This window comes from Rousettus aegyptiacus, unplaced genomic scaffold (genome assembly GCF_014176215.1).
Source record: "Rousettus aegyptiacus isolate mRouAeg1 unplaced genomic scaffold, mRouAeg1.p scaffold_m13_p_9, whole genome shotgun sequence".
Classification (NCBI taxonomy): Eukaryota; Metazoa; Chordata; class Mammalia; order Chiroptera; family Pteropodidae; genus Rousettus; species Rousettus aegyptiacus.
The window spans coordinates 25,344,009-25,358,926 of NW_023416312.1; the positions used below are offsets into that span (position 1 = coordinate 25,344,009).

The 14,918-nt window shown below is 34.3% G+C and overlaps 1 protein-coding gene across 9 annotated transcripts in view; it reads right to left on the reverse strand.

Annotated features, from left to right (window-relative positions):
* Positions 1-14,918, reverse strand: part of CASK (calcium/calmodulin dependent serine protein kinase) — a 365,515-nt gene that overhangs the window by 286,577 nt on the left and 64,020 nt on the right. For 5 of the 9 annotated variants that reach the window (XM_036226931.1, XM_016156558.2, XM_036226932.1 and 2 more), the window contains exon 2: positions 5,621-5,733. In XM_036226931.1, the coding sequence (XP_036082824.1) occupies positions 5,621-5,733 (113 nt within the window). Of the gene's footprint in view, positions 1-5,602; positions 5,734-14,918 lie in introns of all 9 variants that reach the window. The other 4 variants (XM_016156554.2, XM_016156547.2, XM_016156555.2 and 1 more) reach the window with 1 other exon arrangement.

Sequence of the window (14,918 nt, forward strand, 5' to 3'; positions counted from 1 at the left end):
TCCTTCTGTTCCTCAAACTAAATAATCTTAATGGACCTATCTTCAAGATGTTAATTCTTTCTGTTGCCTGTTAAAACTCGTTGTTGAGATCTTCCACTGAATTTTCATTTTTATCATTATCTTCAACTCCATAATTTCTACTTGGTTCTCTTTTTAAATAATTTCTATGACTTTATCGATAGTTTTTATTTGGTGAGATACCATTCTCATACTTCTGCATTAGTTTTTAGACATGGTTTCTTTTATTTCTTTGAATGAATTTAAAATAACTGATTTAAACTATTTTTCTAGTAAGTTCAACATATGGGTTTGCTCAAGGATAGTTTCTATTTACTGTTTTTTACCTTGTTAATAATGAATCATACTTTCTTGTTTCTTTACATGTCTCATAAATTTTCGCTGAAGACTAGACATTTTAAATGTGTCAACTCTGAAAATTAGCATCTCCCTGCCTCCAGGATTTGTTGTTAATGTAGCTATTTATTTTTGCTCCTGTTTTATTTGTTTAGTGACTTTTTGGAACTAATTCTGTAAAGTCTGCATTCATTGTTTGTGGCCATTAATTCTGTTTGGCGAGCTTAGTCTTTATTTACAGGTTGTGTGTGTGTCTGTGAGAGATAGATATCTTCAAAACTCAGTCTGGGAGTTGACAGCTCTGCCTTAGCATTCAATTCTTGGTTGCACAGCCTGAAAGTCAGCCAGAGTTGAGCACTTAGGGCCTTTTTAGGTCTTTCCTGAACATGTGTACAATCCTACACATGTGTATGGTCTTCTCGATTCCCATGAATATGTTGCTTTTCATGACCCCTACAGACATCTTATTACCCAGCTTTTATTTTTAAGCTTTTAGATTAGTGCTTTGTTATCTATTACCTCAGGCAGCTGTGAAGTTAAACAACTGTCTCTAAAAATCTTCAACAAATGCCCTTGAAAGGTTTGTTTGTTTGTTTTTTTGTTCGTTTGTTTGTTTTACAGCAGGTGACCTACAAGTCAGGCCAAATAAAGACAAGCCTTGCAAGTAGGGTCTTCTAGGAAACTAGCAGACAGGTCAAATAATGACAATTTCCTGGACATGAGGCTTTGATGCTGTTCCACTTCTATTCTGCCTCCTCTGGTGGCAACCAGGCTCCTGGTTTTCACCACAATTGTGAACTGATTGTTTTCAAGGTTATTCTAGAGCTGGGGAGAGGGGAATGGGAATGGGGCAAGTTAAAATGCCACAAACTCACTGTTCTTATCAAGAATCACCTTTTTTCCCCTTGACTAATTCTTCCTGGATAGCTGCAAGCCTTTGGTTAACTTCCAGCATTCTGAAAAAGTTGATTATAAGAATTTTTGCCGGTTTCCCCCTTGCTTTTATAGAGATGAAAATTGTTGAAGGTCTTTACTCCTCCAATTTTGTTGACCTCATTTGCTATCTGGAACTTTTAGCGTGAGATATTCCTGGAGACTAAGCAAACTGGAACCTAATCTATATTCTTTCCAGAACACAACTTAATAATATTCCCAAATAAAACCACTGCTTTTGAACTTTCAAAATTAAACCATAAAGAATTGAATCCCTTCAAGATCTCAGAATTCTGTCAATTCAGTTTCCAGTTCTATACATCTTATCTTCTTTAAATTTCCTTATGACTATTTACCTGAATTAATTTTGATACCTACTTTTAAAATAAAAATGTCAAATTTAATTAGTGGCTCAGTAGAGTAAGAGATAAAATGTGTATTAATTAAAAGTTTAAGATAATTATCAAGGAATTTCATTAATGGGGGTTGTGCATGTAAGTATGAAGAATCCTCCAATCTGAAGTAATATCATAGTATAAATTCACCCAGAGTTCACTTAATAGGAATGTCTTATTCATGTCATGTTCATAAGCATCAATGACTTTTTCGTAAATGTGAAAGAAGTAGTTCTGAACCATTTAGGAATAATATGCCTTCGTGGAAATCTAAAAAAAAAAGCTGTGGACTTTCATCCTGGGGGGAAAATATATTAAATATGTATAATACATAATAATATATATAATTCTTCTTATAATTTAAAAGGTTCCTGGATATTCTGCAGTCTATAAGAACCCCCACTGAATCAAGAATTAGGATATCAATGTGAAAAACAGAGAACAGATCTTCAATAGAGCAATAAGAATTTAAAATGCAAAAACATATATAACTAGACTCCAACTAATGTACATATTTCATTTTAAAAGCTAACATGTACATTACGTATTTGGAATTTATTACATGTCTTTCTTATAAAAACAATATTAGAAACAATGGCTAGAGACTATTAAACTGTAAGTCTCAAGAGTAGGTGTTCTTTTTATTTGTCTTTGTGTCAGAATGACCGATCCAAAAAAACAGGATATGTTAGGTTCCCAGGTGACCCGTTACAAAACCTATTTTACTTGATAATATATTTAAATACAAATGCAGTAAGAAAACAAGAAAAAACATTAAGGCAATGACAAAGATCAAATAAACCACAAAAGAAAATAATAAAAAAAAATAGAAAAGTAAAGAAAAGTAAAAGTAAAAATAATTATCTGTTGCTTGAGAGACAGGCTTAATTGGAAGAGAATATAAGAGTAAATACAGGTATTTAGATATCTCTATTTGAATGTATAGATGCCTTATTGTTGCATGAAATTTCACTTCAAAATATGTTTCTTGTTAATACAGAATCTCCTATGTTTACCCATGATTGAGGTCATTTTTGGACCCTAACAATTCATAAACAGCCTGGCTGGGCAAAGGGGATACAATGTTTTGTGTGTAGTGACTGGAAAAGAGCTGAAAGAAGTTGGAAATGGGGGACACTTTTCAAAGAGGTTTTATATAATGAATAAAATGAATAATTTGTCATTTCTTATATATATCTTAGAATAAAATGTGTTCAAATTATAATAAAGTAAGCTAGTTGAACATGAACAGAGAAAGGTATGGGAACACCATTGCAAAAAAAAAAGAGGAAAAGATAGAAATAAATTTTTTTTAGTCATTTCTCTCTCAACAATTTTTATTGTTTGATTTCATGACATTACATTCTTATGGCTTTTCTCCTACACCTCCATTATTATTGCTCTCTTTTGTAAATCCTCTTTTCTACCTTCTCCTTAAGTGTTGATGTTCCTTGAGTTTTTATTCCTGACTCACTTCTTTTTACTCAACCCCTATCTTTGAATTTTTCATCTGTTAAAATTTCAAATGCCATTTATATGTGGTTTATTCTAAAGTCTATTTTCTCCTAAGCAAATCTTCTCTTAAGCTCCAGGCCCATATATCCAAATTCCTGTCAGATGTCAACACTTATATGTCTATTGCACCTTACGTTCAATATATCTAAAACTGAACTAAATTCATTTCAAATTTCTTCTTCTCTCCTCCTCCTCCTCCTCCTCCTCCTCCTCCTCCTCCTCCTCCTCTCCTCCTCCTCCGCCTCCTCCTCCTCCTCATATGCTCTATCTGGTCTTTTACATCACTGTCCACCTATTTGCTTAAGCTAAAAAAAAATGTGCCTTCAATTTCTCTTTTAGATTCACAACTGAATTATCACCAAGTCTGCCAAATTTGTCTCCTCAGTATTTCTTAAATACTCCACCCTATTTATTCTTACTGCCTCTAGATCAGGTGTCTTACTATAAAGATGACATTTTTTATTCTGTTTCTTAGTCATTGTGAGTCACTGTGCTAAAGAAGATGGAGAAACTACATTTTGGAGCCATAAATATAAACTACCATATGTAGTGGGACATGGGACATTTTCATATGAATAACACTGAACTCTGATGAAAACCAGATAAAGCCATGCGTAATATGCAAAAGTCAACTGGATATCATTTAGTATCTATAGGCTGTAGCCCTACCATATAGGATCAATGGAATTAACTGGCCTTGTCTTCAGAACAGGACTTGAAGACATTTATATAGCCAAAGCAATGCCAAAGCAACAAAGGAGCAAGCTACAATTTCCCACCTATTATATTAGGTAAAGAGGTAAGCTTTAAACAAGAGACATTGACTATATGCCAACCCTCTCTTTTGTTTAGTTTGGCATTTGACTCTCTTAATAGGTGACAACCAAAAGAGGTTCAGCCTGGCAGGCTGAGACTATAGCTCCAGAGATCCCTTGCTGAAGAAATCTATCAATAAACAACCTCAGCCAACTGAGAAAGTAATTGTCTCTCCAAAAATGTGTTTAGCCTGAAGAGATTCAGAATTAGGTATAATGCCGAACTAAATCAATATAGGTGTACTGAGTAATTGATTTAGACTTGTGATTTTAAACTGGAATCTTATTAAGTTCATTTAAGAGAAAACTAGGTTTATACAAAATTACCTCAATACTCAGGAAAATTTTCTTTCTTAGTTGGCAACTGAGGTACAAAAAATCAAATACTGCATATTAAACTTAAATGCAGTTAAAAGGTTTTTAAAAACATAATTTATTTGTAAAACTGGCTTAGAAGTAAGTTTTAAATTCTGCTAAATTTATAAAATAATTTGTATGCAAAAGTAATAGCTAATTCCAGAGTATGAAACCATAAGATAGAAAAATCTCTAAATCTAATCAGAAGATTTTAAAGATTAAAGCACTATAAAAATCAGTTAGTGATTCTTTATAAGTAACAACCTCCAGGAATCTTTTATAATCAGTATGTGGATAATAATAATTCAAAGTATTTAAAAGTACTGATCCTAAAAAAAGATCTGCAGGAATAGATTAACCTGGAGCTCATACTATGTGGACTTTTACTTCCCAAAGTTAAGATCACTGGATAAAATATAAATAGGCTACTCTGCCTTCGCTTTTCCAATTAAACTATTGACTACACTGCTTTTAGGATTAAAAAGGAAAAAACTAAAGAAGGATATGTCTTTTACTGGACTGTGAAAAAGTCTAAAGTTAGAAGACAGGCTAATTAGAAAACAATATAATAACTACCATCTGAAGTATAAACACATGTGAATCATAGCTACCTGAAACTGTGGCTTAAAAAACTGTAAAAAATAAATAATTTAAAAATGATTACATATTGTATATAAATATTCATAAATATGATCACCCATATCAATGTCTTGAAAAAATTTTAAGTCCTGTAAGCCCTAACAGTACTGATCTTTCAAATTCTCTCACATACACACTTAAGCCAAAGCCAAAGGTGATATATGAGTCTTCTGGTTCTATTACATCATATTCCTAAAGGTAGTAAATTAGGAATTTAAAGAAAATACATCTTTGTTTCTTCTGAATTTGCAATTATCATACATTTGTCATTATTTTCCCTCACTCCCTTCCCACTCCATGTTCCATACCATCGGACTCAAAATTAGACCCTAAAAAATATATGTTCTGATTTCACTTTCTTCCTAGCAAGAAAACAGGCCCATAAGCAATCCTAGGTGACGTTATAATTCCATAAGTCGCTCTACCTATTTTTCAAATAATATGTTCTAAAACTCTGACAAACTAGAACAGAGTTTAAACTGTCTCCACCCATGTCCCACTACATTACACCCTCCACTTCCCCACTCCCAGATGAAGGTTAGGTTGATAAATGGATTTTGGAGATGAAATAAAGCCAGACATCAAATAACTTACTTGAAATCCATCTCTTACCTTCTGTACTTAACCCTGGACTTGATGTGAACTTGGCTACATCAACAATTTTTACAGCAAATTGTTGCCCAGTTTCTCTGTTGATACATCGTCGTACAACACTGAAGGGACCCCTAAAAAAAAAGCGAAGTTTAATTTGTTGATTTTCTTAAGTTCCTATTTCCCTTCAACATCTTACTGATATTTCATTGTCTACTATAGCTATAGTTTTCAAAATAAAGTTTAAATAATGTAATTTGAACACTTTTCTATAATTCATGAGGTAAGCAATTCATAATTTGAAGTTATTAAACCAGAAAAATGAAAACCAAATTTGCACTTCAAAACCACTTTAAAAAATTCTAAACGGTATTCTTATATTCAAGGCAAATAATTTTGTAATATTCTATACGTATTATCAACATCTTAAAATAAGAAATTGATTATTAGCAATATACATAGCTTTTATATTTTGAATCAGAAACTTAAGTAATTCTTGACCTCTTCCTCTCATCTTATCCACACTTTTCTAATCTTAACTAACAAGTCCTATTGAGTTTATCTCAAATATCTCTTAACCCTGTCTACGTCTTTCCATGTCTGATACCCTGGTCTAAGCTACTAGCATTTTCTAACAGAACTACTGAAAAACTTGTTTCTCCAATTCATTTTTGCATTGATGATTTAAAAATGAAAATCTTATATTAGTTTCTGCTTAAAATCCTAAAGAGAGGAGGTATGTGCAAAACATACATTTAATTGAAAACCAAAATATATAAGTAATTCCTAAGTAAAATAAAAGAAAAAATACTCTAAAATAATCTGGGAAAAACACTTGAATAGGTACTTTACAAGGAGAAAGTCCTGCATGATTTTGACTCCTACAACCACTACAGTCCCACCAGAAGTCACAGAGAAATCCTCAAACTTCAAATCAGAATTGTTCTAAACTGCCGTAGAAAGGAAGTAATTTCTACCAGCGGAAAGCCACTGGTCATCTTCATTTGCCTACCCAGTCCTCTCCTCAATCTGAATTTGTGGCTCTCAATATAGGCCATATAACTGAATCAACTGGGATCAATGATAAAATGCCAATGCCCAGGCCAAGGCATTAAAACCTACACACATGCATGCATGCACACACACAGTTCCTTATGATTAGTAGTTATCAAATAAGTGCCTGAACTAAAGATAATCCAAAGATATATTTGTATATGCTTGAACAGACTATTTAATAATACGGAATGCAATAGCAATATACTATAGTTTATTTGAAGGCTAGTATGGTTTAAGCCATTAAATACACACATGTATACGTGTACATGTGTGTATTTCCCCCTTCTCAGGCAAAGAAAAGAACAAAACAAAACACCTTTGTTGGTTTTTACAGGTAAAAACAGTATACTTGAATGCATGTGGTAAATCAGCAGATAAAGGTTCTCCATTTATACTAGGATACTTGGAATACTGCTTGCCTTAAAGTATGTTTGCCTTTTTTCTTTCCTTTAGAGGACAAGCAAAAGAATATAATCTAACCCAGACTTAAACATTTCTCTGAGATCATATGAATTAGTTGATTTCATCATGTCATCATTAGGACATCAATTACACTACAGTTTCAAATCTCTCTTGAAGCAACTTAACAAAGCTAACCCAGAAAGAAAAGAAATAGTAATAACATACCTTTCAGAACTCTATAGAAAGAGGACCTTTTTGATAATCACTCAGAACTATTCAAAGATTTTCCTCTATGACAAGATAATATAACAAAGTGAGACAGGACTCCCACAAATGTTTTCACTTTCAATCTGGATGTCTTAGTTTTGATCACTTACCCTGACAATAGCAAGTAATTTCAAGAAAAGCTTAACGTAATTGTTTTTTGTTCACGCATAAACCCTTGGCACTCTCTCTCTCTCTCTCTCTGTTTGTGTGCTGTGCTTCAGTTCACTACATCTTTTTGGAAACTTTCAGAGATCTGTAAGTGGGATTATCTGTGGTCAACTGAGTCAATTCTTTAATTTTTCCTGTTTGAACAAAGATGAGGAAGAAAGCATAGCTTCTCCCCCTCCATACTTTTAGTAATAGTAAAATGAAGAAAGCTAAGAAGAAGGGAGAGAAAAGAGAATACTTAGAACAAAAAAAAGAAAGAAAAAGAATTATGTTTAAATCTGTGAATAAAAATGGAATCAAATTCTCAATTCTTTAGGCTAATTTTAGAATGCAAGGCAAAGAAAATGAGTTTATCTATAAATATTGATGACTCAAAGACAGGTCACAAGTAAAGCATTTTTAAGGGTCTTCTGTCCTTCAGTGACATTCAGAGGGTTGGCAAAGGTGAAACAAATTTAGTACACTAAAAAGGGACTGAAATATACTTTAAGTTTTCTCATGTGTGATTTAATCCATCAACTAGAAACTCAGGGGAATCTGATATTTAAATGAGTATATAGCATCTACAATTTTAGTAGGATGGACTCAATTACATTTATTTGAAGTTACAAAGAGGCAGGCTACAAGAAAATCTGGCTTGGTTTCCCATCTTAAAAGGGGGAATAGGATATAACGAAACAAAGACAACTGACTGAATGGGAGAAGATATTTGCCTATGACACATCTTGTAAGGGTTTAATATCCAGAATTTATAAGGAACTCATATAACTCAACCAAAAAAAATTCTAATTAAAAAACAGGCAGAAGGCCTGAATAGGTATTTCTCCAAAGAAGACATAACAGGTGGCCAATAGACATATGAGAAAATGCTCAAGATCACTAAGCATCAGAGAAATGCAAATTAAAACCACAATGAAATATCACCTCACTCCTGTCAGAAGGGCTATCATCGATAAATCAAAAAACAATAAGTGTTGGCAAAGATGTGCAGAAAAGGGAACCTTCATACACTGTTGGTGGGATTGCAAATTGGTGCAGCCACTATGGAAAACAGTTTGGAGATTCCTCAAAAATTTAAAAATAGAACTACCTATGACCCAGCGATTGCGCTTCTGGGTATTTATCCAAAGAAAACCAAAACGGTAATTCTAAAAGATTTATGCACCCTATGTACACTGCTGTGCTATTTACAATAGCTATGATAAAGAAGTTACGGCACATTATACAAAAAATATTACTCAGCTATAAAAAATAAAATCTTACTATTTGCAATGACATGGATGGACCCAGAGGACATTACACTAAGTGAAATAAGTCAGATGAGAAAGAGAAATACCATGTGATTTCACTTATATGTGCAATCTAAGGAACAGAATAAACAAAAAATGAAAACAGATTCATAGATACAGAGAACAAACTGGTGATTGCTAGATGGAAGGGGTGTTGTGTGAAAAGGTGAAGGGATTACGAAGTACAAATTGGTAGTTACAAAATAGTCATGGGGATGTGGAGTACAGCATAGAGAATATAAGCAATAATATTGTAATAACTATATATGGTGCCAGGTGGGTACCAGAGTAATCAGGGAGGATCATTTAATAAATTATATAAATATTTAACAACTGTGCTATACACCTGAAATGCAAAATAAAATAAAAAGGTGGGTTATAATCAAGTATATATAAAACATCTAATGTATGAAATTTATTAAATATACTTGAATAGTTTAAGGAGCAGCAAAAATTCAGAAGGCCTAGGTTTTGGTCTGGCCTAACTTTTTTGATGCTTGAAATTTCATGCTTAAATGTTTTTAGTCTATGGTACATTCAATTCTTGAGTATTTATGTGGGGGAAATACTGACAGAGATAGTTGTAAGCCATCATCATAAACTACCATCTTTCTCATATTTCCACTAATTCTGGTCAGGGTATTAATCAAAATGGAATAAGACAATTAATAGCATTTCAGATCTGATGAAATATATATTCTTTATTCAGTTCTTTAAGAGTACTGAATATTGACTGGGATTGTGGTACTTGAGGCAGGTGGCTGCTTGCAGAATTCTATGTTTTAAGTAAAAGGTCATTTAAACCGGAATATGTTACAAGTGAATATGTTACAATGAATACTTTAACATCTCTAAGGTTTTGAAAAGAATGCAGCTGTACCTCTATGCTGACACAAAATGATCTTTAGTTTTCATTAATGTCAAGAAAGGTTAAGTCTAGGAAAGAAATAATGGTGATACCCAAAGTAACTACGTTAAAAAGGTGACTAGAATTAAAAGAAATACTACAGTATGTTGGTTTCCAGGAAATAGGATAGATTTAGCACAATGCATCTAATTTATTTTCCTTTCCAACCCCTACTAAAACGATACCAAAAAGGTTAAAATTTTTTTTAAGGACTGGGAGAACAAGAGGCAACAACAGTAATAATAAAAATTGAGAAGCAAGAAAGCAGAGTAATTGTTAACTGGTTTAGCACACATGGGAAAGTTGAACTGCAAAGAGAAAATAAGAAAAGTTCAGAACCAAACCCATTTATGCCATATAAGCCTGAAGAAGCATTTAACTGGTAGCACCAGATAACTCTCAAACTAGAGGGAAAGGGTGAGCTAAAATAACAAGGTTTGAATGAGTTAGAGTCCTGGAGCCCCTCCTTACCTCCTGCCACTGGGTAACTGCTCCACCCTCATCCTCACAGAGGTCCATTCTCTAGAGAAGGTAAAACACCTAGTCTTAGAACTAGGGGCACAGGCAGTTGAGGAAGTGGGTACTATACGGAAATCAAGGGGGTTATGCGATCACATCACACAAACTGAATGCAGACAGCCTTAGTCCCTTTTCCCCTTAACAGCAGGGAACGTTAGAAGCTAAGTCTTTATCCTTCAGGCAAGAGAGGAAAGATTTTCTACTGAATATCCACCCATCAAAGAAGGAAAGGCCTAAAGATATGACATGAAGTTTAAACTGCTCAACCAAATCATCCTCCCTTGAAACCCAAAGTTAGTAAATTCTGCTTGCAAGTTTAGGGCTCTCAACCAGCTTTTAGTCCCTCTACTGCAGCTTTCCAATCTTGGTACTATTGACATTTTGGACTGGATAGTCCTTTGTTGTGTGAAAATGTCCTGGGCACTAGGACGCTTAACAGTATCCCCAGCCTCTACTTGCTAGATGCCAGTAGCACTCCCTCACTCAGTTTTGACAACTAAAATATCTCCAAACGTTGTTAAATGTCCCCTGGTGGGGGCAGCAAACTGCACCAATTGAGAACCACTGCTCTATTCTTAATCATGAGTAGACAACCAAATTCCCAAGACATCTGGAGAAGAGTCTCTAATTTTAAAAAGATCAAAACGAACAGAAAGAGCAACTTAGAGGAAACAGAGGAAACAAGAAGAAGAAAACTTCCAACTACCATTAATATCTTCAGAAATATATCATAACTATGAAACAAAATTAGAACTTTCGAAAAACAAAAAATAAAGGGCTTTTAACACGTAAAGAAATTTAAAACTCAATACAAGGGCTGGGAGATAAAGTTTAATATCCCAGAAAGTAGAACAAAAGAACAAAGAAAACAGAGGGAAGGGACTCGAAGGAATAATACAATACAATTTCTCAGAACATAAATCATGAGTTTCCCAAGTTAAAAGAACCACCGAGTATTCAGCAAAATAGATTAACAGACCCATGTCCACATCCCACTGTAAAGTTTAAGAACATTGTGGGTCAGAAGATTTTCAAATTTCCAGAAGTGGGGGTCAGGTTGTTCTGGGAGGGGGCGGTGATAAAGTTCACACACCATGGATCAGGGACTATAATGGCTTCCAATCTCTCAATGGAAACACTAAAAGCAAAAAGACAATAGAGCAACACCTTCAAAATTGTGAGGGAAAATTCTTTCTAGCCTTTAATTCTACACACAGCAGAAAAATCAATGATCATAAAAACATTTTCAAACATGAAAGAGCTCAAATTACTTGCAATACATAGTTTCTGAAGAAATTATTGTAGCATGTGTTGCCAAAACAAGAGAGTAGACCAGTAAAAAGGATGCCAAGGGACAGCAAATAGGAGCTCCAACACAGAAGACATGTAAGGGAACCCCCAGGAGTACAAAGGAGGGAGACCTTAGGCTGACAGCTATGTGTCAAGCAGAGGTTAACCAGTTCAGACTGAGAGCTGTGATAGATTCTTACTGCCACTTGTTGTTCACCTTTTTAACCTGAAAACAGAAGGACCAGGTAAGCCAGGATCAGGTTCTTCTGTTTTGTTTTTGCTGACCCTGGAGCTGATGAGATTCCTGCTCTTCTCTGCAGCCTGGATCAGCAGAGGACTCTTATTTCACTCCGCAGCAGTATTCCCCTTTGGCCTATTCCTGAGAGCTGGAGGCAGGTGTTGGTGAGCCAAAAAGGAAGAAACGCAGAGCAGCCCATGCCCTAACCACATTCGCACTGGACATTCAGTGCCCAGCTGGCCTGCACTGCAGCACCAACATCCTGCCTGTGAAGAGCCCAGTGCACTGGGATTTACTTTGGACCTTGCCAACTGACTTCCCAGCAGGGGCTCCTGTATGTTCTCAGCATATCTGAAGCCAGACTGTGAACAGCTTTTGTTCAGCTCCCTTCTGCTTAAAGTCTTCATATAATAGTGGTAATACTGTCCTCTTCCTTCACAGCTAAGTTTGTGCTTGCTACTCATTTTTTAAAGACTAAACAATATACTTTTTAGGGATACATACGTAGATGGTAAAGCTATTTAAAAAAAAACCCAAAAGGAATGATTAATTCAAAAGCCAGGACAATAGTTATGGTAGAGGGAGGTCATGATTGGGAAGGGGCACACAGGGCTTTTAAAGGTACTAGTAATATTCTATTCTAATGTGGATGATGGATTCATGAGTTTTCATTTTATTATTATTCCTTTACATATATACATACACTTTCTAAACTCCTCCAATACATATATTTTCCAGTTAAAAATGTTTTTAATGGCTGAGGGGTACATCCCTAAGTAATCAAAGAAGGTCTTAATTTTTTACATATTTATACAGTATAAATTATTTTAAATGACTTGATAAATATAAATGAAAAACAATGTTTGCATCTCAAACATAACAAAGTCAATATGAATTAATTGTAATTTTACATCTAACTGAACTAAATTTAAAATGATACTTTAAGTTGTTACCTGTAAACTATTGGGTGACATCTGTAAAATACAGTTCCCACCCTATAAGAGGTTTACAAACAAAACACATTATGTCTCAGGTAGCCTTTGATAAATGGGGAGAACTTCCTATCCACATCACAGTCCTAGAAGCTTCACTACATTTATAATGAGTTGTGCCAATGTACTGCAAGAGGTGTAGGAAAATGTGAACAAGAACTAATTAACAAAGGGAAAGAAAAGGGTGAGGGTATTGGAGACTAAAAACAAATTCAAACATACATATACACAAAGTCAATAGATAGTCAATCCTCATTATTAATGCTTAATGCAGATTAAGCATTTGAGAATCCACTTACTACAATTTATTTGTAACCCAAAATCAATACTCACAGCACTTCCATGGTCATTGGCAGTTGTGTGCATAACAGTGAAAAATTTGAGTAAACTGACCTGCCCATCAGCTAAAATTGAATTAAGTTGAAACTACCTACTTGTTTCAGCTCTACAAATATAAACAAGTGTCCTTTCTGTTATCTATTTAGTGCATTTTTTTTTTGCATTTTGTGCTCTTTCCTGGTGATTTCACTGTTTAAAATGGCCCCCAAGTGTAGTACTGAGTATAATATTAAAGTGCTGTCTTGTGTTCCTAACTGCAAAAAAGGTACAATGTGTCTTACAGAGGACATACAAGTGTTAGATAAGCTTCATTCAGACGTGAATCACAAGCCCGCTGGCCACAATTTCAGTGTTAAAAAATCAATATGTTTAAATATGGTGTCTTTAAATAGAAATGCACATAAAGCAGGTTTTATATGGATTGGTTGAAGAAAATCAGAGGCTCACAGGAATTTAACCCCTGTATTTCCCCTAGGGGCAATCATTCAGTATTCACTCATTCAGTGTTTGCAGCAACTTTACGGAACATAACTACTGCAAATAATAAGAATCGACTGTGTGTGTGTACCCACCCTCCCACATATACATGTACATGTGCATTTATACTATGGAATATATAATATGTAATATTATGTAATATGTATTTACATTAGAATATAAACTAATTTAAATATTTGGTGAATGATGTATCAAAACAAACTAGGAATGAATGAGTCGCTGATAAATTTATAATATCACACAATTCTATATAAATATATAAAATTCTGAGAACTCATGGTACTTCTAGATATTTTTACATCCATTTACTAAACCTATATATCTTCCTACTATCCTCTGTACTGTCCTGCTGTTAGGAATTGAGGGAAATAGTGGGTAGGTAAAAATGAAACAAGGCAAAAATATAATGGTAATAATGACATCAGCAGTATAAGAATAAAATCTTGAAAATGATACTCTATAGACACATAAATATATATAAAAATGATATCTAATAAAGATAATGATGGTCTTTTCCTCTTATTTCATCAACACTGTTAGTTTAGCCATTGCCACTAAAGGAGAGCTTAGGCACGTCAATCAGTAATCCCTTTCCTTGCCTTCCTGTTGCTTTGTGGTAGTGATAGGAAGACAGAGCTGTTGTTCTGACACTTTTTTTATCTTTAATACTTCTGGTATCCACCTGTACCTCTAACACACACACCTACACACATACACCAAGCTGGGTACTTTAGGTACCATAACTAAATCAAAGGAAAAGAGTTTGCCTAATCATACTACTGCCAAAGAAATAAAGATGAAGTAAAAAATTAACATCAAAGTCTTAGGAACTGTTGCCTAAATGTTAACAATTAAAGACGTGACAAAGAAATTAAGCTCAGGACAATACAGATCATTCCTTGAAAAAAGAAAGGGGAGGCTTATTTGAAAAAGTTGGCATGGATCTCTAACAAGCTAACAAGAACAAACCTGGCTCAACTGTCAAAGCTGAGTACTTCATAGCTTTAAGACTAGCATTTACTACCTTAGTACTTGTATTAGCATAATTAATACCTCTGTGAAACCTTGATAGTTTAATGAAAAGTTTAGTAGACCTCGCTGTAGATTTTATGTAGCACACCATCCTCTGGTCTGAGTCTACATATGACACATTTACCATTTACTACTTTTATGGGAGGACTGCAGAGCATACATAGAAGTCTCTAGTGATCCAAGAGTTCTGGAAAATTTGAATGATTATTTCTGTGTGTGAATGTTTGAAGGGCTGGGGTTAGAGACAACGTACTGGGATATGGACTCTTGGTCTTTGTTAGTTCATATATGATGGAGCATGTATCAAGGAAAGTTGCTAAGA